Here is a 25,847-nt window from a genome sequence, read left to right on the forward strand (position 1 = left end):
GAGTTGGAGTCCAAAAAATCTGGAGGTAATCAGGTTAGCAAAGGCTGGTCTGAAGGAAGACAGGAAATTGGGAAAGAGAAGAGGGGCTAAGTGCTTACTTGCTGGACAGCTGAATCAATGTGCATTTATCAGTAAGAGAAGGTCATATAGAACCTCAGGCTAGGTGGAAAAATTGAGCTGGGGGGTGGGGATTCTCTGAGCATCACTAGATTTGGGTCAGCAGACCTTAAAATAATTCCTTGGTAAAAACTTGTCAGTCCCAGTGGGTATGTTGGGATATTGAATGGTGGCAGAAAACAAATTCCATCACCACTGATTTAAGAAGGATATTGACAAGCTGGAATGTATGCAGTAGAGGGTGACCAGGATGATAAAGGTTCTGGAAACAAAGCCTTATGCAGAACAGTTGAGGGATTTGGGTATGTTTAGCCTGGAGAAGAGAAAACTGAGAAATGATGTGATGGCCTCGGTCCAGTATATCTGAAGGAGTGTCTCCACCCCCATCATTCTACCCGGACACTGAGGTCCAGCACCGAGGGCCTTTTGGCGGTTCCCTCACTGCGAGAAGCCAAGTTACAGGGAACCAGGCAGAGGGCCTTATCGGTAGTGGCGCCCTCCCTGTGGAACGCCCTCCCACCAGATGTCAAAGATAACAACTACTACCAGACTTTTAGAAGACATCTGAAGGCAGCCCTGTTTAGGGATGCTTTTAATGTTTGATGTATTACAGCATTTTAATATTTTTTTGGAAGCCACCCAGAGTGGTTGGGGAAGCCCAGCCAGATGGGCGGGGTATAAATAATAAATTTTAAAATTTTAAAAATGGCTATCTAAATAGCTAAAGGGTCTGTCCCATGGAAGATGGAGCAAGCTTGTTTTCTGCTGCTCCAGAGAGGAGAACCCAGACCAATTGGTTCAAATGATAAGAAAGGAGATTCTGACTAAACATTAGGAAGAACTGCCTGACAGTAAGAGCTGTTCAACAGTGGAGCAGAAGGTGGTGGATTCGCCTTCCTAGGAGGTTTTTGAACAGAGATTGGATGGCCATCTGTCAGGGGTTTTTTGAGCTGTGATTCCTGCATTGCAGTGGTTTGGACTAGATTAACCCTTGGGACCTTTTCCAACTCTACAGTTCTATGATTTTAAGAAGTGAGGCATGATATACATCTTCCCATTTTCAATTCATTTCATCTGAAGAGAACTCCTGGCTCATCACTGAAAGGAGTTCCCAAGACACTGCAATTAGGAGAGAGAGAAAATCTAATGGGAAGGCTCAGATTGAACGTTATCCTTTCCTTCACTGCAATGCAAAATCAGAGATGAAAAGGAACATATAGAAAAATGCCGCAGAGCCCTAAATTCATTTTGTGACCTGTTTCTCCCCACCCCAAACGATTCTGCGAGGGACAGTAGTAGCACGATCCCTGCATTCTTGGCATCACGCTCAGAACACTATTAAAAAGTCAGGCTCTCCAATCTGAAAGCACTGCCTGTCTCCAGCCACTTCATTATTAGCATTCATATTCTACAGGAATGTGCTGCTGGCAAGAGGTGAAAGGCATCTGGGGTGAAAAGAAATTAGTTTCATTATGCAGTAATTACAGGAAAAATTGTGATCGCTGACTTTAGTCGCCCTCTCCAGTTACTGCAGCGCTGCTGGTTAAAAAGATCTTGATCTATGCCGTTTGGCTAATGATCAACAGTTTTAGGAACGACATCTCCTGGCAGCGAGATCTTTGCATTATTCTCTCCTCCAGTTGCTGGGTCTTTCAAACTGTTGAGGACTAACACACCAAGGGCTTAGCCACACTTACCTGTCCTCCATGCTTTCCAGGCACATTCCATGTCTTAAAGCTCCATGTTAAAGAGTGAGTTTTGTGTGTGGAAAGCTCTGCAGCAAAAAGGGGGGAAAAGAGTGTTTGGACACAAAGCCTTAATGCAGCGGTTGGCAAAGTTTCTGTGGCTTGGGCCGGTTCACGGTCCTGCTATTTCCAGCGCTCCTTCTGGCACAGAGGAGGCATGCGCAGCTTCTCATTGGCTGCAGGAGCCGGCCAGCCGGTCCCTGCTCTGCTCCGCAACGGTTTTGCGTGGCTCACAGGAGCTGGCCAAGGGGGCAGTGGGGGTCCCCGAGGAGGCAGGGGTCCATGAGCCAGTTAAACGACCCCCATGGGCTGCTTGTGGCCCATGGGTCTTAGGTTGCCAATCCCTGCTTTAACGTGTGGAGCTGTGCCTCAGTAAGTCCTGGGTGTACATTATTCTTCACTGTGGAATATATCATGCCAGAAACAACTTAATGCTCATTTTAGTTTCCCTTGCATTCATGATAAATTGACCATCTCAGAACAAGAACAAGGACAGGAAGCAGGGACCCAAATGTATTTTCACAGAGATAAGAAGGTGCTGCTGGAAAGGAACATTTTGAGATGAAAGGGCTGTTAAGGCAGCTTTCCAGAAAGCAAGGTCAGGCGCCAGTGGCAATAGAAATGATGAAAGCTCAGGGATTTTGATCAGGAAGTTCTCTTGACCATGTCAGTGGAGAATTTCTGTGCTGAACTGACAAGCAGATTTGCTCTGTGCAGCAGCCAGCTCAGTCCTCAGCAACCCTCTGGTACTTGGCAAAGGCTGAGGCAGATCCTTCCTTGCTCACCTTTGGAACCTTTTGCAACCAAGGGGATGCACAAAATGGTGGCAGAACCTGGCTGTCCTGGCAACGGCAGCCCCATTTGAAAGATCGGGGGAAGGAATGGTTTGTGTGAAACCCTCTTGTTTTTCTGCATGTACAAAATGGGAGTCAATAGGTTGCACCATAGATTCCTCCCCCTTCCAGTGCGCTAATATTCAATTTATACAGGGCTAGAGATGGTGGTGAAATTTGATTCAGTTCTCATTTAAAAGTCGATATATCCAATTCTCACTTTCCAAAACAACGTGGGAACCGAGACACAACAATCGATTGAAATTTGCACTTATCGAAATTTTTCAATACGGTGTTTACACAATGTTTTGTGTACTGTTTACGCAATGTTTACACAAATGCATATATTAGGGAGAAGCGTGCATAAAATGAATATATTAAGGAAAGTAATAGAATAGATTACTTGCAGAAACAAAACTGCATACAAAAATGCTTTTGTTCGGGGAAATTTGCACAAAAATGCTGATGAATTTTCATTAGGTTTTTTTTTAATGAGCAAATGTGTAGAATGGAATTTAAGTTGGGGAAAATGGGAAACTGAGATATCTGAAATTGCCAGATCCTTCATCCCTGTCTACTCCATGGAGGAGTATTCAAACATCCAGGCCTTTCTGCTGCACCAACCTGGAGCTGGCACAGCAAAAAGAGTAAGAGAAATCTCTTTCCACAAGTGTCAGCAATCAGCATAATATATTTAGTTTAAATTCATGCAATCCTAACTGAATCTCCTAAAGTAGGTAAAAAAAATGGATAAAAACATCTAACCACATGCATAAAACATCCTGTTTTATAAGACTATTGTGGCTACTGCTTCAGTAGAGGGTCCCTGCGCTCTTTTATGTTTCAAGTAACACAACTTTGGGATGTAGGAATCAGCGTCTGCATGAAAGCTCTTCCCATTAAAACAAATCCTCCACACTGTATATCTTCATGTTTCTTTGCTCCCCTGAGGGCCCAGCTCTGCAGGTTGCAGAGCTTCTCTCTCTCCCCAACATGAAGAGACTTGAAGGTACTCAGCACCTGGAAGGATCAGCCCAGTACTCAAATCACTACTCAAACACAACTTCCTTTCTTCAGTCCTGTTGCTGCTGTTTTATTAGAGAACTTCTTTTCGTAACAACAACAAACGTCTTCTAAAGGGGTTCATTTCTCTTTTTTTTTCTCTGGATTGTTTGAGGAGCATTAAGAGAGCTCTGCTGGATTTTCAGCCTCGGTTGGGACTCAAACTGCTCCTGTAAATGGGCTTCAAAAAGAATTTGCTGTATTGACAGTTACAGCAAACCCTTCTGAATTTTGATGGATGGGCAGCTCTGCCCACCTGTCAAAGTTAGCATGTGTGTGTGTGTGTGAGGTGGGGGGTGGGGTGGAAATAAGAAGGCAGGTCCCAGCTCCCAACTCCTGCTGCAAAGTGATGGTGACAGATGCACATTTTTGAGACCATCACCCAGAAGGCCCCCTCACAACACTCTTCCCCCCAAATTTGAAAATATCGGAACCGCCTGGAGGTCCTCTTCTACTGATCTTAATTCCTGGGCTGGTTTATAAGGAAGGAGATGCTCTTTCATATATTTGGAGCCCAGATTTTTTAAGGGCTTTCAATATCAACGTGAGCACTTTGAATTAGGACTGGAAGCTAATAGGCAACTAGTGCAGTTTCTTCAGTCCAGATGTCATATGCATTCTTGCATCCATCCCTGTCAAAATCTTGGCTACTGCATTCGGCAACAACAGCAGTTTCCAAACAGTTTCCAAGGGAAGCCCCATATAGAGGGCACGGCAGTAGCTTAAGATACAGGACAAAGCTCTACATTTTGGAAATCCCCCCCCCCCCGGTGTCAATTCTGCCTTTGAAATCCAGGTAATGGATGTATGGCAGCTATAACATGGAGTAAAGGAGTAAAGTCATCTTTGTCCAAGAAGATCTAGAATTGGCCTGGGACCTGGAAACAGGAACTCCTAAAAATGCATTATATTAGGGAAATGTCTCGCCAAAAATGTGTTTATTAGGCAAATTTGCATTAAAATGGCTTATCGGAAGATAGGCACACTAAAATGCTGGTGAATTTTTGTCAGCGGACTGTTTGTTTCTTAACTTGCAAACCGCTGCAGAGATGTGGCAAACTGAACAGAAGATCGGAAAAATGAGAAACTGAGAGTAACCAGAATTGACAGATCCAGCCATCTGTAGTCATCGCGTGCTTTTGATTTAACCAGGGTGTTAGGTGGGTGTGCAACCCAGATGTGCTAAGAGGCTTTCGCCAAATCTCTTCCGGCTTTATAAGACAAAAGTGACACCTTGAACTGTGCTCCGAGGCTTGTAAGGGGGCAATAAACTGTTTGCAACCATTAAAAATAAAGGACCCTGATGGGCAGGAAGTGGAATCTAAATTTATTTGCTACTTTAAAGGCAACATTTGATATTCCCTGAGACTACATAGATTAAACTAAAGATTTATGTTAATGCCAAGGATTAAAAGAATTTTAATAGTGTGCATAAAGATGTAAATGTGCTGTGTTTCATTTTCTTGCAGATGAATGTGCCATAAGGGAGCTGTAGATGGAAGAGAATGTATTCATATCCTGCAAATTGTAACATCTGGCTTAATTTTGCACTCATGTGTTCATTAAATATTAGTTGCCTTCCATTCGTGCATCCTTGAAATCACACTTTAATATGGAAAGATTTCCCTTCACCCTCTGTACTCCCAGAAGGCAACTGAAAACAGCTCCATAAAGCTATTTTTTACTAACCATATTTTTGTAAAATCCTATTTCTCTGTCTTCTCAAAAAAGAGTATCACAAAACCATCTATATTTTCCCCTTCTCATTTTGTATCTGTGTGATGCAAACAAACACCTACACTCTTGTTGGAACCTTCCCCCCCCCCCTCAACCCCATGTGCGAAAGCCCTGCCATTGGATGTAGAAATATACCAAAGGGGGAAATAATAGATAAAATTATAATGGGATGGAGACAATTAAGGGGTGTATATATAACCAAGTGCAAGCAGGGGTGGAATGATTTGAAAATGTCTGTATCAAACTTATCCACAGATCTTTTTTCTAATTTTTGTCTTGCTCCTTCATCTCAATGAAAAGTGAACAAATTGTTTTACTGGTTCCATTAAAGATATGAACAATGATCACTGGTTAAAAAACTGAGCCTGGATAGCTCATTTGGTTAGGCTGCGGTGCTGATAATACCAAGGTTGCAGGTTTGCTCCCCATATGGGACAGCTGCATATTCCTGCATTGCAGAGGGTTGGACTAGATGATCCTCAGTGTCCCTTCCAACTCTACAATTCTACAATTCTATATGCATTATTATACATATAATATGATATGTATATACACATTTTCTATAGCAACCGGCACATAAACATACTACTATATAAATATACTTATGTATGGATACTTATCAAATTATGCTGCAGATAATATAGCACCACATGGAATGTGACTCTTCCATATGTATATAATTTTCTGTATAATTTTGCATATAATTAGCCAGAGTTTTTTATATATAAAAAAAATGCACTTCACAACCCAACAATGCACTAGTGGCTTGGATATAGGTGAGTGCTTGATGCAAGAGGTGGTTGGGGGGACAAATCTTGATTGGATCAGAACCTCTAAATTCTGTATGTAAACCCATTTAAATCCGATTTGTCTTTCTTCCCTAATTGTTAGCTATGTCCTATCTTACTTTCTTTTTTTTATGCTGCGAGTGTTCCATAGCTCTGCCTAGCATGTGCCATCAAGCTTTGCAGACTGAAGAATAAGTTGAAGGTGACAATTTTTCTTTATATTTATTAATTCCAAAATCATTTTTTAAAAACCCAACAACATGGATAGGAGTATTACTGCAAGGTTGATGATTCTTGAAAAACATAAGGGCACGTTGTGCTTCCAGAGTGTAGCAACGATTGTCCTGAACGTGGGAGTAAATTTAGGGTGGTTCTACATTAGAAACCTGTCTTGGTGTTATAACAGGTTAACTTCCCTGACTTCTGCCACAAAGAATCCTGGGAATTGTAGTCTGGGGTCCCTGCTGTCAACAGTCCCTATTTCCCACCCTCTCTGAACACATTTCCCAGGTTCCCCTGTGTGACCAGTGTAAGTACCTGTGGTGTAGATATGTCCTTAGCTTATTTGCCAATGGGTACAGTTTATTTGGAACTTATTTTACACAGACTTGCATATGGGGAACCACAACAGTAGCTCCCAGTGCCTCTGCCACTGTCAATACAGATCTTCAAAAGGCTTTGAGTAGTTAAACATCAGATAATCCATGTAATAGAAATCGTAGCTACGTTGCCTTTGAGAAGGGGAGAGCTGTTTGAAATATTGCTGTGTAATTTGGGTGGTTGTTCTCTCTTCATCAGAATGCCTGTCTTTAAACCTAGGAAAAGTCAAATTTTGTGGCGCATTTATTAAATGCAAAAAGAAGTTAGCATCTTCCTCCATGGTTTCAAATTTACCAATAAAATCATAGTCTATCAAGCACGGGCTACAGAGCCTGTTGACATGGTCCCAGTGAATATCCATGCCCACAGGCCGGTGGACATCAAGAAGATATTGAATGAACTCTTTAAAGGTTACCCCAGAACCTGTCCTCAGAGCCTCCTTCGTGGCATTGACGCGGTACCTTGAAATGATAGGTCTGCCAAAAACTGGGTGGTAGTAATTGTTGGGATGCTCAAACTTGTCTCGAAACGCCGAGACCAATTTTTCAAAAGGTTCACGGACAAAGAGCATCTTCGTGTAAGTGTTCAGCCTGTGGTTGATCCCTTTGCGATCAAACCCATCCAGCCTTTTCAGATAATTCCCATAATGCACCGTGTTGTGTTGTATGACCTTGGTCGAGGAGGCCAGTCCATTAAGGACCATGAGGACCCTTTTCCAGTTGGAGCAACCGGCCTTGGGGACTTCGCAGTATAAAATTCGGTACTTATCTTCAACGAAGATCCTGGAAACGTGATAAGGTGTGATGATCCTTTTGTTGTTGCTCTTGTATTTCGAGCAAGTCTCTCTCATGATCTGCTTTCGCTCCCTTTGGGTCTTGTAGAGGCTTTTCCACTTGACGTCATTCCTGTCCTCCGATTTCAAAATGGGCAGGTTGTGGAAGGAGCTGTTGACGGCTATCAGGATGGGGCTCTTTTTGATCACAAACCTCCTCCTCCGTTTATGAGTCCGGGCAGAATTAGCTCCTGCGCTTTTTTGGGAATGGTCTTTAATCACCACCAGGATGTTCTGCTTTCTGTTTGTGCCTTCTTCCAGGGCAGCTCCATTGGGCACGGGGTGTAGCGAAGCCTTCTGGTTCGCGATTGGGAATTTGTCAGCAGCATACAGAGGCATTTTCCCGTCCTGATTGTTGCTGGATGTGCAGTCCTAATGGAAGAAAAGGCCCAAGAAATTACTAAATGAGAGAGCATTCATCACCACGGACAGCTTGCAGTGTTTAATGGCTCATGCTATTTGTACCGTTTTAGCTCAGCTTAACTATGGAAGGAAATGCATTGTCTTGCACGCAGCTTTGGCGCTGCAGTAATTATTTTTCACCTTTCTGCTTTTGAATGTATTCTTCTTCACTTGAGCATCACTTCTAGGGGCAAACCAGAAAGACTCAGCTAGGAAACAGCTTTGGGGTTTTTTTTTTTTTAATATTGTTTCTTACTATGTTAGATTCTCCCCCTGGTTTTATACTATAAACTGCCCTGTGATCCTCAGATGAAGGGCAGTATAGAAATTCAATAAATAAGTAAGTTTGTGTGTGACTGCAAAAGGTTTTCCTCTAGAGGGTACCACCTGCTCACAGTTGTATCCCAAGGTATGCTTTGACACTGATTCAGTGCTGAAGTGGAAATACCGTACTTTTCCGTGTATATGATGCCCCCATGTATAAGGGGACTAAATTTAAAGAAAATGAGGGGAGATGGCCCAAAGTTGTTGAGCTTTTTGGGGAGGAATTGCACACACGCCATCACCCCAGCAGGGCCATTGCTGGGGGTTGGCAAAGTGGGCAACCGCTCCCCCCACAGCACTGTGGGCGGGAAGCTCCCTAGAGCATGGGCCTCCCACAGCTTCCTCCCTATAGCACTATCCATGTATAGGACGACCCCAGTTTTTTGACATGATTTTTGAGTAAAAAATCCTCGTCTAATACACGGAAAAATACGGTAAATACTAGCAGTGTAGAACCACTTTGTATTGGGGCTGAATGATGAGATGAATGGGGTAATTTCATTCCTATCTATGTCAAACAGCAATGTCAATGAAGCACTCTGAGTCAGATGAGCACCCCCCTCCCAAGCCTCCCACTCTGTTTTTCTATACTTTCTTCTGTTTTGTACACTAGAATTCTATGTTTTTCTGTGTCTCTGTGTTTCTCTACTCTCGGTCCATGGGCTTTGTGAGAAGCGAGGCTGTCTAAATGCTCCTGGTGGACCATCAAGGAGTGCTTGGTAATTTTTAAATTTTTGCTTTGTTCAAGCTGAGTAGCAGCAGATTTTTTAAATACAAAAAATCAACGGAAAAGCTTCCTTTAACTTGTAGATAAAAAACAACAACACCCACTGCTCTGCTTGCAAAAAAACCAAGCTAATTCCTTCAGAGCACTTCAGCACCCCACAGGCAGCATTCAGGACAGCCTCACCTTGAAGATGCAGTCTGGAGGATATCTGCTCCCAAACACAAGCAAGTACTGGGAAAGCCTAGCTGGATGATATGGTGCTGCTCCTATTTATTTCTAATTATAAGGTGAATTTGGGGTTTCCTGCTTGGATGAAGCACCTTCAGTAAGACTAGAGAAACCTCACCATGATTTGGTGGCTCTTACCCAGGCATAGGCAAAGTCGGCCCTTCAGATGGGACTCCAACTCCCACCATCCCTAGCTAACAGGGATGATGGGAGTTGTAGTCTCAAAACATCTGGAGGGCTGAGTTTGCCTATGCCTGCTCTTACCAGATGTGCCTGCTGCCATTCATTCTGTTCAATAAGGAGGGCTGCACTCAACTCAGTAGAAAGTGACTTTGTGCATGGAGAATATACCTCTTGTGAAACAAAATGGGAAGCCTTTGCATATGCGGAGCCCTAGACCAGTGTTTCCCAACCTTGGGCCTCCAGCTGTTTTTGAACTACAATTCCCATCATCCCTGACCACTGGTCTCGCTAGCTAGTGATGATGGGGGTTGTAGTCCAAAAACAGCTGGAGGCCCAAGGTTGGGAAACACTGCCCTAGACCATGACTCAGATATTCAACTCACCCACACATAGAGTTGCCCAGACACCTTCACTGTGGGAAAGCTGTACCACTAGGCTGAGCTATTGCCTTCTGAAATCCTAGACATGCCTACTAAGACCAGTCAAGTTCTGTTGGGCTTACTTTCCTCAGCAATTTTGGAAGAAAGATTGAATAGCATTGCATACGAGAACTGTGCTTGTTCGTGTGCACAGTGAAGAGTTAGAAACTACTACATGTGTTAACCACTGTGCAATTCTTACAGAGACAAGAAATTCAGATTTATTTGTCTTGTGATCATTCATGGAATCATATAATCATTGAGTTGGAAGGGGTCCCAAAGGACTTCTAGTGCAATGCCCTGCAAAGGAGGAACCACAATGAAATAACCCAAGACAAATGGTTTACAATTTTAACAGTACGTTGAGCAGGGAAGTGTAAATGGATGGAGGACCTCTGCCCTCCTGCCCACCTTGCCAACAAGACCCAGCAGGGCTCTGAAAACAGGCTCAGCTCCCCTTGGTGGTTCTCCTTCCCCTTTAGGGTTGCAATTGCAGTGTGGTTTTCTTGTGTTTTCGAAAGATTCTTTCCCCTTCAGTTGTATGGACTCAGTTGTTTTATGGAACTTGAAGATTTGTGGGTATTTAATAAACGTGGACAACACAGCAGTAATGGGGTTATGTGTGTGTACAGCAGCTGTCAGGTCGATGGCAGTCATAGTCAAAACATCTGGTGGTTGGCAAGGGTTGGGGCATAGGATTGCAGGCTTACATGTGCAGTCTGGTCCCTCTCCTGTGCCTCGTTTCATTTGATTTTTCTTGAATCGCTCACTCTGCCAGAGTTCCCATGCATTTCCAGTTTATTGCTCTAGAAAGATGTGAGCCATCTGTGCAGACGGGCTTTTAACCAAATTGACACCTACTGACACCATAAGCTGGTCATTATGCAGAGTTCAGGAGCATTCAGGTTTGCAATATATCATGACTCTGCTTATAAACCCACCGCTAGCATGTCACGATCAGCAGATATCTGCGACTGAATTTCTCCCTGTGCCGGTAAAATCTGCGCAACGCTCCCATAAATGTCAAAGGGGTTTTTACAGGGCAGCTCATGCCGTTGCAAATAACTAAGAGCCACTAGATGGAGCAATCTCTCCAAGGTTTTTCATGCCGGCAATTCTAAAGGACTTAAAAGTGGATTTTTATTAGTTCAGTTTGATACATAATGTGGATATGCAAAATGTTCCCAGGCAAAGTGCATCAGATTTATCCATCCTAACAAGCTACCAACAAAGCTGCATTGCACTGGCCTAACAAATCGAGAGAATTTAATAAGAACATCTGTATTCTGGGGAATTGTGACGCCTCCTGCCTTCTTCAATCTCTCTTCCTCCAATCATTCTGTCGTCTCTAAGGCTATCGCGTGCATCTCCCAACACCCTGTAATTCAGATATGATTCAGATTATGCAGCTTCCCTAAAAACCTTTCAAAAGAGGCAACTTACTTTTTTGGGTTGCTGTGATCCCGTGTTATATCTCAAACCTGAACAAAGAAAGAAAAGTATTATTACAAGCAGGAACTTGCAACAAAATGTTTTCTCGTGCCTAATCAGAGTGTGTGTGATCAGGATTCCAGATTGCCATTCCCTTACAGCAGGCGTATCCCTCTCTTCCTCCTGCAGCCCCACTTTTGATTTTATTTTTCAGCTGTCAGTCAACATTCTGTGGTTTCTGAGCATGCTCAGTCCTGTATTAGGCTACCCCCTTTTAAAAAATATATTTTATAAAAAATATATTTTTGCACTTCCACAAACAGTGTGGGTTCCCTGAACACACTGGCACCTTCCTCTTGTTTCTCAGTCACCTCATTTTGCCTTTGATGAGAGTTCGCAGTTAGAGGACATGATACACTCTGGAAGTGCCCACCCCATAACAGACCTATAGGGTGGGTAACTGACAGGTGAAAAAGAAACCGGAGGTCCCAGCAATAACAAACACATCTAATTACAAAGACACCCCAAGAAATGTACAACTTCTTTTTGCTGTGTCAGTGGGGTGTATCAATTCCTCCCCCTTCAAATTAAAGTAAATTTTGAATTGTTGTTATTATTACTTTACAAATTTCCTATTTTTTTTTATATATACACACACACATATACATACCCCGCCCATCTGGCTGGGCTTCCCCAGCCACTCTGGGCGGCTTCCAACAAAAGATTAAAAATATATTAAAAAATGAGTCATTAAAAACTTCCCTAAATAGGCTGTGTGGACACCGTAACATGGCACTGAATCAAAACTCATTCACAATTACGTCTATTAACTATTCTTGAATCTATATTTACAGATTGCTCCCTCATATATAAGATCAAGGCAGTGTGCAAGAAAATACGCAAGGGCAATGAAATAATAAAATATCATAAAAACAATACAAATTAATCAAACGACAACTGGTTCATCCTGAAAAGCACAAAAGAGGTTTTTAAGACACATCTAAAAATGAGCTTCAAGCATGTCTGCTGAATCTCTGCTGGAAGAGTATTCCGCAGCATGGGATCAGTGACCAGTCGTTTAGTGGCCATTTCAGCCCTGCAGAGTCCCTTCAGGACAGTCACTGCCACGCCCCCTCATAGCCACAGCCCCTTTTAAGAGTATGCAATAATAATGATAATTAGGGATGCACTGAAACAATCAGTTCAGATCTCCATGTGCGGCCTTTCAGCTAGATCTACCATTTTCTGTGGAGGTACGTGGGGAAAGGTGCTTCAATATTTTCCTTCGGAGTGACTTGTGTTTTCCTTGAAGTTGCATTGTAAGTAATACAACTTGTGTGCGCTATTTTTGAAATGGAAGCCTCTTTTTGTTTCCAGTGTTCCTAAATGCTTCGCTTTGGCGCATACAGAACAATTCCTCAGCGCCTTCTTCAGAGTGACCCTAGAAGCCAATTCTCAGTGGCCAACTCGTCTCCTTTCACTCTGATTGGTTCCAATCAGTACAAAGGATGAAAGACTTCTCAGTGGATTCTGCAGGTCCAGGCCCCTCCCCCTCCCCACCCTCTGTTGCAGTGGTGGAGCTTCATGCTCCAGCACCAGGGGGCAGAGAGCAGGTGGGGCAGGGCTGGTGAGCATCCCAGGGGCAGGGCATGCTGCCCGCAGGAGTGTGGCCTGCATCCTGGGGGCATGGTGCGCCTCCTGCAGGGGCGTGGTGCGTGTCCTGGGGCTGTGGCATGCGTCCTGGGGGCGTGGTGCCCAGTGCGGGCGGGGGTGTAGCCAAGATGACACCCCACCGGTATCACACTGCTGGGGGTGGCGTGTTCCCCCTGCACTCCTCTTCTTCCACCAGTGCTGCCAGCCCCCCCACTACTCTTAGCCCTGGGAGGAAAGCTTTTATTAGCACCAAAGGGAACCTTTTTTGGTGGTGGTGAGGGGGGACGACTAAAGGCACTGGGGGACCTCTTTCCTGCCCTGCATGGCATGCTGCACCAACTCCCGAGGTTTCCAAATGCAAGAAAGCCCCTTGTTTTGCAAGCACATTTCTCACCCAGCCTCTTGTCATTTTGCATCTCTTTGCAAACAGCATTTCCATCCTACCTGCACCTAATTATCCCAGAGTCTGGATCATCATCCAGGGCCATTCAAAGACACAAACTGGCCTGTATATAAATGGGATAATATTGTGCCAACAAATGTCTATCACGCAGTGGCAGCATCACACAAGGCAACGCTCCTCTACTTATTCGGCTTCGCTGGCTGCTAGTCTATTACAATGCAGGCATGGAGCGTGCTAACAAAGCCAAGATCCCTTATTTGCTGCTTGGAAGTGAATGCAGGAAGAGATAGAGAGAGATGGAGAGAATGTGTGACTTAAATTGCTTGAGGATTATGCAATCTGGCTGGCTTCTTTATGCATCTCTCTGGTAAGGATACGGCCACTTGTCACTGTCAGCGCTGCCTGAGCAAGCTTCAGTTTAATTAATGGGGCTTTGCAATCTCTAGACTTTTGACAAGGAGAACCGCGGGTCAACGCGCTGTTGCACAACAGCATGATAGCCTATTGATGGAAGAGCTAGGCTGCAGCTCAGTCCTATCAGACGTTTTTTAATTGGAGGCACTTTTCTTTGGTCTTGCTGCTGTGGGTGTGAAACCTGACCAGCGGCAGATCACACCTGTTACCCCTCCAAAGCCACATGAATCTGGATGACCCTAGGGTGTGGCTACAAATTGGGAGCTGCACCCAGTGTTGCATTCCATGAGATAGATACCCTCAGATGGTACCATGCTTCTTTCTGATCTTATTTCCACTTCTTGCACCCCCCACAACCACAGAGTCTGGAATTAAGCATCGCGACACATATGTGGCTCCCATGCAAAGCAGCAGGTCTGCCTTGTGCGCTGGGTGTCAGGTGATGCTGCCATGCTGAGAGCTCCCCTGGGAGGGAGGGACAAATCTGTCAATCTTCGTTTCTCTTGGTTTCTAATTTTTCGACTCTTTAAGTTCAGTCTGCCACGTTTCTGCATGAGTTTTTTTTTTTTGGGGGGGGGGGGGAGTCCTCACAAAAACCCAGCAGCATTTTAGTGTGCAGAAGTTTCTGGGAGTCAGAAACTCTGGCTATCTACTGAAAAAGCACCAGCAGATATACTACTACTACTACTACTACTCATTTATTATTTATACCCTGCCCATCTGACTGGGTTTCCCCAGCCACTCTGGGAGGCTCCAAATATTAAAAACACGATAAAACACCAAACATTAAAAACTTCCCTAAACAGGGCTGCCTTCAGATCACTGGTGGAGGAAGAGGAGTGCAGGGGGAGTGCACCGCCCCCGGCAGCGTGATCCCGGTAGGGTGCCATCGCGGCTGCCCCCCGCCCGTGCTGGGTGCCATGCCCCTGTAAGCAGCATGCCCCGCCCCCAGGATATGCGTCATGCCCCTGCAGGTGGTGCGCCCCACCCCCAGGACATGCGCCCCGCCCCCGGGACGCGTGCCAGCGCCACCCCCACTTGCTCTTGGCCCCCCGGTGGCAGAGCATGAAGCTCCGCCACTGCTTCAGATGTCTTCTAAAAGTCAGGTAGTTGTTTATTTACTTGGCATCTGGTGGGAGGGTGTTCCACAGGGCAGGCGCCACTACCGAGAAGGCCCTCTGCCTGGTTCCCTGTAACCTCACTTCTTGCAGTGAGGGAGCTGTCAGAAGGCCCTCGGCGCTGGACCTCAGTGTCCGGGCAGAATGATGGGGGTGGAGACGCTCCTTCAGGTATACTGGCCAAGGCTGTTTAGGGCTTTAAAGACCAGCACCAACACTTTGAATTGTGCTTGGAAACGTACTGGGAGCCAGTGTAGTAGATGGTACTCTACTTTTTGGCCACTCAGGTTTCTTGACAGCTTTGCTCAATAACAGCCTTGTTTGCCATGAAGACAGCCACCCATTCTGAAGTGGATGGCATTCTGAGGCATTTGTTTTGAGGATGGGTGTCTCCACCCTTTACCATGGATGCCTTCAATGTGTTTATTCATTTGTTCCATTTCTAAAGTGCCATCCGTAAGTCAGGTTCCTGGGGTACCTTATAATATTCCCATTTCAGCAATAATGATGCATATTAATAAAACAACCATTTAAATAATTGATACAAACACGGAATATAAACAACCACCTTGTCAGAGCAAATGGGTAAGCTCCTTTGCAGCAGGTCTTTCCAGTTTTCATCAAAGATCTGGGTCAAAAAGTACATATTTCGGGCGATGATGGAACCCCCCAGAAATGAAGCCACCACCCATACTTCCAAGGGGAAGGAATTCCATTAATGGCATGCTGCTTCAGGAAGGCTAAACCCATTGGTGGGATAATGAAATGGGCTTCCTTTACATGTCTCAGGAGATCCTTCCATCCCCAAGACCCACAGTGGAGTCAGATTTATTTTCATCTTATTTTTATCTACCACACTCTCAAAGCATATTTCTTCCTCCAAAGAATCCCATTAATTTGTCCCTTACAGAGTACAATTCCTTGAACCATTAGCAAACTACAGTTCCCACCATTATTTAGGGTGTGTGTGTGATGTGCTCTAAATGTGCTTTAAATGTAGGCTGTGTATGCGGCCACCCTCACAAAAGAAAGGATTAACAGAATTAAAGTAAAACAAGGTAACATCAATAGAAGTTAACTTAAACTCAAATAGATTGCATTTTCCCCCTAGTTCTGAATTTCTCTAGCATATCACAGCATGCCCCTTCGAAAAAAGAAAGGCTGGCTTCTTTTAACAAACAGTCCCGCAGCAGGAAGGAAACTGTACTTGGTTGCTTAAAGGGGAAAAAAAAGCATTGTGGTTTGGGTTTTTGTTTTTTTAAAATAACAATACCCTGAAGCTTTAAAAACGTTGGAGGCCAGCATGATGCCACTGCCCCGTTCCAAGTTTGGGGAATGTTTGAAGACTGTGGAAAGGTGGGAATGATTTGGATAAGGTTGTAGTTATCATGTGAGGTAAGGCATGGAGCAGGGGTATGGCATATCAGGCTTCCCGTGCCACTGGTTGGAGGAGGAAGCGAGAACACCTAACAGAGGCAGATTTTGGGCAGTGTGACCAGTTCTGCTGCACTGGGAGCCAACACCAGAGGGTGCTGCAGAGCTCTGCAACAAGAACTTAGTGAATTGAGTAAAATGGAAGGTGAGAGGTGGCGGTGGTGGGACCAAATTTTGACCACACACAGGTTACTTCAAAGACCAAAGTTTGCCACAGTTCCCAGAATCCCCCTGCGCCAGTGATGATCCTGACCAGCTGCTTCTGAATGCAAGTTGCTGGAAGGCACAGGAGGGGAGAGGGCTCTTGTGCTTGAATCCTGCTTGCAGGTTTCTCACAAGAATCTGGTTGGCCACCCAGAGAATAGGATGCTGGACTAGATGGGCCATTGGCCTGATCCAGCAGGCTCTTCTTATGCTCTTATCAGTTGCTACTGGAGAACCAGTTGTGTGTCACTGTCTGGTATATCTCCCCCGGTTCTGCTCGTCTTTGGTCCGGGGGAACAGTCATGCCAGAACCTTGTCCTTTCAATGCAACCAGGTACTGACTCAACAGCCTTTGGACCTCAACATGCTGGAAAGCAGGTTTGATTAATGACCAACGCTGACTTGGTTTGTGTTTGACCTGCCAGTCTAGTCCTTGACAAGCAAGCCCTCCACTCTACTGATAGGAGAAACCCAGCAGTCACAACCACCAGCAGGCTGCCCACTTTGGATGCAGTAGAGGAAATTAATGGGCTGAAGCAAGGAAGGTTAATGGATCCAGAAGGGCCTGCACAGAGCTTTCATCAGAGGAAAGGGGAAAAAGTGCTTTCTGCATCTCCTCCACCCTTCAGTGTCATTTCAAGTGGCCAGTGACATTTCCATGGAGAGGCTGTTTCACAATGTGTCTTTAAAATAATGATAAAAATGCCTCAGGAGAAACTGATGGAAGGCAGCTTCCACTGAACAGAAGAACACCAGAAGAGCCTTCTGGATCAGGCCAGTGGTCCATCTAGTCCAGATGCCATAAAGTGAAGCCCGCAAACAGAACTGGAGGACAAGGACACTCTCTCCTCCTGTGGCTTCCAGAAAGTGGTTCAGCTGCATTACTGCTTCCAGCCACGGCCCATCAATTTCAAGGGGTCTACTCTGAGTAAGTATTCTCTTTCCAGGGGCACAGACCCTGAAGCAGCCACCAACTTCCTACGGCTTGGTGGGTGTCGCAGAACAGGTCTATAGTTTGGGTCCTTTGCATGTCGCAATGGAACCCTTTTATTTTAAGATTCTGTGATGGGATTTTCCCGCTGCCCCCTAAGACATTTATGGTCCCTGAGCCTGTGCACACATTACATTAACAGTGCAAGATGATCACAGATGAGGAGGCCTCTTATTTCCCTGTGCAGAAGCAGCAGCAGTGTTGAGGAAGTCCTGAAACACGTTTGCCGGCCCCAAAGAACTTCTTGTCCAGCAGATGTAATCTGCGGCTGTTTTCCTTTCAGAGCAAGTTATTAATGTTTGCTGTTTACTCAAGGCTTTTACAGCTTCCTTTTTTTGGTAATTCTCACAGAGGCTTTCCTTTTTATTGCATTCTTCCTGTGAGAAACGCTGGGGAGGATCTTTTTTCTTTCTTTAATAGAGTTTACTTAACATTTGAATTGGAATCTAGGAGCATTTTCTGCTGATGAAAAGTGGAGAGGGCAGGAATAATAATATTTAGGCTACAGTCCAAAGCATCCTTCTTGGGACCAAGCTCAATTGAGTGGATGGGACTAACCTCCCAGGAATATTTTGTTAAGTTGCAACAGTGAGCACAGTGCAATAAGTCAAACCTTTTCAAACCCAAGATCTGGTTTCTTTTTTCTGAAACAGGGTACTCATTTCTTCTTCTTTACTTATTCAGAAGCAACACTGACCCACAATTACCGTATTTTTCCGTCTATAAGACATCCCCATGTATAAGACTCCCCCTAATTTTGGGGACTCAGATTTAAGAAAATGGGGGGAGATGTATCCGTGTATAAGATGCCCCCTAATTTTTGACATTATTTTTTAGGGGAAAAAACCTACGGCTTATACACGGAAAAATACGGTAAGTGCCTTGTGAATTAGCCTTCAGTTTATTCACCTCCAGCTCCCATTTCATGATTTGATGTCCTTCCAATTTATTGACAAACCACCATCTGCTATTGCAGCCAAACTGTGCAAGTTATGATTTCTACAAACCATAGTTTACCCACAAAGCAGGATTAGGTGTTGTCTGCAGGCTTGGTTTGCAGACAGATTATGGCTTCTGTAAAGCTTAGTTTTGTGGGTTGGTTGTAATAAGAAAATATAGTTTACCGCTAAACCAGAAGTGATGAAGGGAATGGGAGCATTTGCGGGGATGATGGAGGCAAAGAGCTGATGGGAGGGTACCAGTCCTGCTGGTCAGATCCACTGACAGGTGGTATGCTACAAAGGGCTTTCAACAGCACCAGCAACGGGCATCAAATATGACTTAAGTGTTAGGCTCAGTGGCAAGCAGTGGCACATACGACCACAGGGGCAATGGAGAAGAAAGATCCTGCCAGCCCAGCCTCCTGGATGGAGGTCCTTCCCAAAGAAGGACTCTTTCATCCAGGGATAGCTAAACTAGGATCATCCAACTTTTGCTTAACTACAATTCACATCAGCCCCATCAACCTGTTTAAAACTGGTTACTGACTTCTCAAGGGTATCCCAGAGTGCTCTCACTGAGAAGATATACTTCTGTTGTAGACTGACCAACAATGTCTCTTTGGATAATCTTAAAATCATCTTGGTGTGTGCTGAGGGAAGCAGTGGTCCCAAGTTGCTTAAGGCCTTAGATTTCAACAGCAAAGCTCTGAAGAAGGTTCCATATCTGACAGGCAACCAGTGCAGTTCTTTCAACAGTAAACCAATGTGTGAGAAACTGGGCACCCCCTGGGCTTCTAGCAGTTGCATATGAACTAGCTACAGCTTCTAAACCAGATGCAAGAAGTAGCCCCTCGTATAGTGCATTGCAACCATCTAAATGTAAGGTTACGAATGCATGGTCCACTGTGGTAAGACTAACTGGTTGCAGCTGGTGAACAAACTAAAGCTGGTAATGGGTGCTCCACTGATGTTGTTCTTAGCATTTCTTTGGGGGGGGGGGAATCAGTTAAATTTCCCTTGCACTTAATTACACCCAATCATGCCATTAGGCATTCAACTCTGATTAGTAATCAACATTATAATACTATAAACATAATTTATTTAATATTGTGTTTAAATGTTGTAACCCACCCTGGGACCCTAGGGTGAAGGGCGAGTAATTAATAATAATAGCAACAACAATCCTATTCATGGTGTGATCCTTGATTGGCTGGGCTCACCAATGTGATTAACAGGGGAAAGAAAAGTTTCAGTCCCATCAAAATTGCTATTTTCTGCCTGAAAACAGAGCGTATTTCATACATGACACAAGTTAAAGATGGACTACTCAAAACATACATGGGCAAGTTTAATTAAAAGACTTTGACAAGCTTCCTGGCAGATACCACAGCTTGTTTGTTTTTCTTGCTTACATTTTTAGGCATCCTAATGAGAGAGTGACATTTCCTAGACTTAATTGATATTTACTAAGAATTCTGCAATGAGAGCTGAAAAGCCAGGCTGAGGCTCTTCTGTCCCCCAGTCCCACCATGGCCCTATCTCTGGGAATATCACTAATTAGCATCATTAGCATTCAAGCTCTGTCAGCACTTACCGTACTTGGGGTTTGTACTTAACACATTTCAGTTATTCTCCACTGTCACATTTGATATTTGCAGAAAGACAGCCTTCTGAGAAAGCATGACTCTAACAAGGCACCAGCCTTCCTTCGGGTTATTACTATTTTTATTACCCAACTGTCGGTCTTAACTGGAACCTGTGCAGAGCCTAGACTGGCTTGTGGAGGCACAGCTTGGAAGGGCGAGGAAGCAAATGCTCCCCTTTGGCCCTTCTTGGTACAGGCAGGGATAATGGGCGGAGTCATGAGCCTGGCTTCTTGCCAGGAAAGGAGCTGCACAGAGAAGCGAGTGTAAAAGCTACCTCTGCCACCACCTTTTGCTTCTGGGCATCCAATACCCCCTACTTTCTGTGGTCCAGCAGATACTCCTCAGCACGGCCTTCTGAGACCAGTTCTCCAAGAAGGATCGGAGTCACCATAACACTATGCTTCCCAGTCCCAAACCAGACAAAAGGATACAAGAAAAAGATCCAAAGGGTTGATGCTGTCAAAGTTGTTGAGAGCCCCAGGAGAACCAACAGAGTCAGACTCCCCACTTGCATGCATTCCCCAGCATAAGTCACCCACCAAACTTACCAAGGCTCTTTCTGTTTCAGACCTGGGTCTGCAGCAAGACTGGAAAGATTTAGCTATGTCTTTATATTACTTACTAGAGGAGCTCTGCCTCACTCCTTACTGACCCATTGGCAGTGTCCTGTCCTCATGGAGAGTGCTGAAAACCTCTCACGGGCCCCAGATGCTTGTGGCCTATACTAGGAGTCAGCTTGAAGGCAATGTACTTTAGGCTTTCCAGCAGGGTTTAGAGATATAGGGGGCAATGATGGCATAAAGTCCTCCCTTTGCCCACTGGCGTACAAAGGGGGGGGGGAGGCGGGGGAGCGCACCACCCCAGGCACCATTTGGGGAAAGGTTGCCATCACGGCCACTCCCCCAGGACGCATACTGCACCCTCCCGGGACGTACGCCACATACTGCGCAATCCAGGACATGTGTCACGCCCCTGCAGGTGATGCGCCATGCCCCTGCACCGCTTGCCACGCCCCCGCGGGTGACATGCCACGCCCCTGCAACACTCACCATGCCTCCCTGGATGATGTGCCACGCCCCTGGGACTTGCGCCAGCCACGCCCCTGCCTGTTCTCTGCTCCGGGGGCTGCAGCATGTTGCTCCGCCACTGCCTATGCCCTCCAGCAAGACCTCCTGGCTGCTGCAGGCTTTCCTTCTGTCTGCTGGTTCCTTGTAGTAGCAGACAAGCAGACAAGGAAGGGTTACTACTCTGTTCCTCCACCCCCTCTACAAACCACTCTCTCCTGAAGCTGCTCTGCACCAGTACTTTGGCCTATAGAAATGTGAAGTGCTGTCTTACACCAGGTCAGACAATATATATTTTTTTGCACATCGAGTGCAGCATCGCCTACTCTGGCTGGCAGCACCTGCTCTCCGGTGCCTAAGCCTTTTGCAGGTGTTTGCTTGCATAGCTGAGTTGGCTGGTATTCTGCCACGGAGAAAGCAGGGCGAGCGAGATGAGCCGGGTGGTGAGAGCCTCCCCTGAACGCCAAAGCTAGCTGGAACGCAGACTAGTCAGATGTCATTATTTTCCCAAACATCTGCTGGGGCCAAGAGGCACATCACCAGGCAGGCCTCCATCACCAAGGTGGCAGCTCCAAGGCCTCTTCCGGGAGGCATCCTCATCCTCCTGGCTGCCTTCCCCCTGCATTGGTGCCTCTGCTCTGCAAATGTCAGTCCCAAGCTCTGGACTGACAAGTACCAAGCAGGTACTTGCCTCCAAGGCCCATTGCCATCCAGTTCACCTGCTGCAAGCAATCCATTTCAGGGAGATGCAACTGCCCATCAAAGTAGAGCCCAGACAGATGCAGAGATAAAGAAGGAGGCTGGGCCAGAGCTGTGAGATGAAGAGAGGCAGAATCCAGCCCTAGCGTCCTCAGCCAAGTGTGAAACATGCATCCTTTTTTGCCATTGCAAAGGAGAATACTGGGGGGAATTCAAAGCTATCAGCCTTTGGTGCGTGATAGATTTTCCCCATTAAGACTCCTTCGGCTATGTAATCACAAGAATATTTTACATGCCTGTGCCCATCTGTTTGTGAATAAGTCCAGCTGAAAGCACCTGCCCCTTGCTTAAGCACCCGTGGGACTGTCACTCGCTAGGAAGAGAGAAATGGACCAGCTTTCCCCAACTTGGTGCCCTCCAGCGGTTTTGGACTATGACTCCTCATCAGCACCAGCCAGCACAGCATTTTCTCTAGAGCAACTGTATTTATACAGTTTAGACCAGGGATCAGCAAACTTTTTCAGCAGGGGCCCGGTCCACTGTCCCTCAGACCTTGTGGGGGGCCGGACTATATTTTTGGGGGGGAAATGAACGAATTTTTATGCCCCACAAATAACCCAGAGATGCGTTTTAAATAAAAGGACACATTCTACTCATGTAAAAACACGCTGATTCCCGGACTGTCTGTGGGGCAGATTTAGAAGGCGATTGGGCCAGATATGGCCCCTGGGCCTTAGTTTGCCTACCCATGGTTTAGACAGTCACTCTCGGATTCTCCTTCTTTGAGGAAGGAGCTGTGAATTTGGAAGTCCTGGCCAGTTCAAAGGTTCCCTCTCTGACACGAACACGCTATGAAGTCTTCACCTCTCACATAGGCAATAAGGGGGAAATGATAGGACCCATTTTAGAGAGAAAGAAAACTGTGTCCCTCTCTCCACTACTTATCACCAAGTGATTATTGATGGAGAAAATCTTGTCCATTCCTGCTCTGAGATAAATGGCAAGCACACACACTTCCCCCAGTTACAACTTCACATCTGATTAAATAGGTTGTTGCGGATGAAAGCCTATGCCCATTTCACAGCAAAAAGCCTGTAAAATTTAGTCTCCAGGTGCCTGTGAAGGCTCCCCGCCCCTCCACATTATAGAAAAGTAACATGGCTTTCACATTTTATTATGTTGGTCACTGTATGGTAATTATGGTAATGGCTTGTTTGTACTGCTCCTACCTGTAGAAGCTCTGTTCTTGCATGCTACTCCCGAATGCCATTTGCATTGCTACACTATATTACCAGTCAGACATTCTTCCTAGGCAGAGATATTTCTTTAAAAGATGAAGCACTCCATTGGTCGAGTGTGTATTTTACACAAGGCAATTCAATATTGCTGCTTTTTAAAAATACCTCCTCATGGTATGCAATGGAATATTGATTAAACCTTAAGGCTGATTGTGGCAACGTGGTGCTCATGAGGCCTACCTAATACCTACCTAATAATGTATGGTTGCAAACCTGGAGCCCAGCACCGAGGAAGAGAGACCTTGGTGTATCACAGCTCTGCTGCCCAAGTGGCTGTGGCAGGGCATGGCAAGCATTTTTTTTGTTTTGTTTTAAAATACAAGTTTCCAAACCTCATTATAACCTTGTTTGAAATATGGATTTGCTCAGCTTGTAATGCCCTGGTGTAGAATGAATCAACCAGTATTTTCTTTCAGAAAACTCGCCTACCGCCTGGAATTTAAAACAACATCCTGCGCATATGTACAGAGTGTTTTTTAAATGCAACTCTACTTTTTGAGCAAGTCCTGGACACTGACTGCTGCTCAGTCAGAGCTCAGACTCTCTGAAGACTTACAAAATCTTCCGGAGGGAGGAGTTGTGTCTGAGCTATTTCTGAGACAATTAGTGCCTGGGATTTATTTAAAAATAGATGGTACAGGGCAGCCAGGATGACTTAGAATGCAGGGTGGGGCTCTCTCCCCTTCAAGTATTCTCCAGCGATCTACCTCCCTTTCAAGGGTTCTCCAGGGATGCCTCACTCCTCCTAATGGTAAGCCCAGCCATGGCTAGAGAGTGAGGTTTGGTGGCTTGGAGGGCAAATTGGGTATTCCTCTAAGGCTCAGATTTTAATCCAAGTCAGAGAAGAATATTGGACTTGTAAAGCTCTCATTCTCCTTTTAGGTACGCATCACAAGCCCCCTAAGCTTGCAGCTCAGAGAGGTCAATCAACACCTATCTGTATCAGCTTTTCAACAATATCACTTTGCATCTCTGTCAAGCTTTGCAGGAGGGAATCCCTCATGCAGAATGCTTGGCATCAGCAAGGCAGTGCTGGCTGTAGTTGATGGGAGCTGATGGTTGGCAGAGACTGTGCTAAGGTTTCTGGGTTTAATATTGTCAAATAGAGATTTGCTGAGTCTGTTCTCTCTTTGCCAGGAACAAGATGCCTGCTTCTTGTGTACATAAGGAGCTGTGTCTGGTTATCAGTCTAAGATGTGTTTTCAGTAGCCACCCAATCCTTGGTGACTGTATTCTGTTCCAACTGTTTTCAGTTTTCAGTTGTTGGAACCCAACTTGAGACCTGCTGGTAATAAATTTAATAATATGAATATGAATAATAATAATAGGAAAAAAACCTGGATATCCTCCTTCTATCAACCCTCAGCTTTTCCTTGATTAGGGTTACTTGCAATGTTGAGTACAAGCCAATAATCTCTTGCAGGGTGTGCTCACCATTTTCACTGGTTTGCAACGGTTGAATTAGCAGCCAGCTCAGAATTGATTGCATGCAGGGACAGTGTGAACGTTCCAGTTTTAAGAAATAAGTAGAACTCTATCTTTGGCCAAAGTTGCAGAGTAAAATGGGTTGCTACCCTACTTTATGCTTACTGATATACAGTAAAGGATACACACAGGTTAATTTTGATGTTGTTAGAGGGATCAGAGTTAGACAGCGAGTTGAATTGTGATAGATTAACTTTCATGTTCTGTTCCCAACACATTTAATCTATAATGTTCCTTTACTTACAGTGCATCAATTAGGTTTATTGATAAATATTTTCTCTTGCATTTGCCAGTCAATACAGTCCACATCTTTGCGATGTACTCCCCCCCCCCACCTCTTTGACCCAACACAAGTTGTGGTCTTGTTACCTTGTGGTCACATTGAAAACAAATGTACCATGTTGCCTTGGCTTCAGCTGCTCTGGAATGCCTAACATACAGCGACAAGGAGAACACAAGAACATAAGATGACCCTGCTGGATCTGGCCACTGGCCCATATAGTCTGGCATCTATTCTGGCCAACCAGATGCCTACAAGAAGGCTTAAGACAGCATTGCTGCCTCTGACCTTGGAGGCTGAGCATAGTCATCATGGCTAGTAGCCACTGATAGCTACCATTCCTTCATGAATTTGTCCAGTTTTCTTTTAATGCCCCCCAAGTAGGTGGAGGCATGGGTTGGTTGCTCTGGAAGCAAACAAACCATATCGAAGCGAGAAAGGCAGGGCCTCAGATAGCAGAACCCACTGGATTCACAAAGATGTTGATCTTTCTTCCCCTCTTGTTCCCGATGTAGATCTTCACGCACCCCTTCTTCCCTGGTGGGGAAGGGGGCACCATTTTGTGGTTCACCTCAGGTGCCAAAATGTCTGCAGAAAGGGGTGTATGAGGACTGTACAGGATTGGATTTGGGCACGATGCCTGAGCAAGCAATGACAACAGGAATAGGTGGTGCAGGACTAGTCCCACCCCACAGAAGAAAGCACCTAAATCCTGGCTGAACACACGTACAAGCTTCTCCATGACCAGGAACCAGCTTTGCTATCTGATTCTAAGCATGTTCAGCTAAA

General features: G+C 45.2%; 1 protein-coding gene across 1 annotated transcript in view; it reads right to left on the reverse strand.

The window, feature by feature from the left end:
- Positions 1–4,619: 4,619 nt before the first annotated feature.
- CHST8 (carbohydrate sulfotransferase 8) overlaps positions 4,620–25,847 on the reverse strand; it is a 242,213-nt gene continuing 220,985 nt past the window's right edge. The window contains exons 3-4 of the mRNA XM_028739348.2: positions 11,441–11,478; positions 4,620–8,086 (exon numbers count right to left, since the gene is read on the reverse strand). Coding sequence (XP_028595181.2) covers positions 6,938–8,086; positions 11,441–11,478 — 1,187 coding nt within the window. The 3' untranslated portion in view covers positions 4,620–6,937. The remainder of the gene's footprint in view (positions 8,087–11,440; positions 11,479–25,847) is intronic.

The sequence above is a fragment of the Podarcis muralis genome, chromosome 7 (assembly GCF_964188315.1).
Source record: "Podarcis muralis chromosome 7, rPodMur119.hap1.1, whole genome shotgun sequence".
Lineage (NCBI taxonomy): Eukaryota > Metazoa > Chordata > Lepidosauria > Squamata > Lacertidae > Podarcis > Podarcis muralis.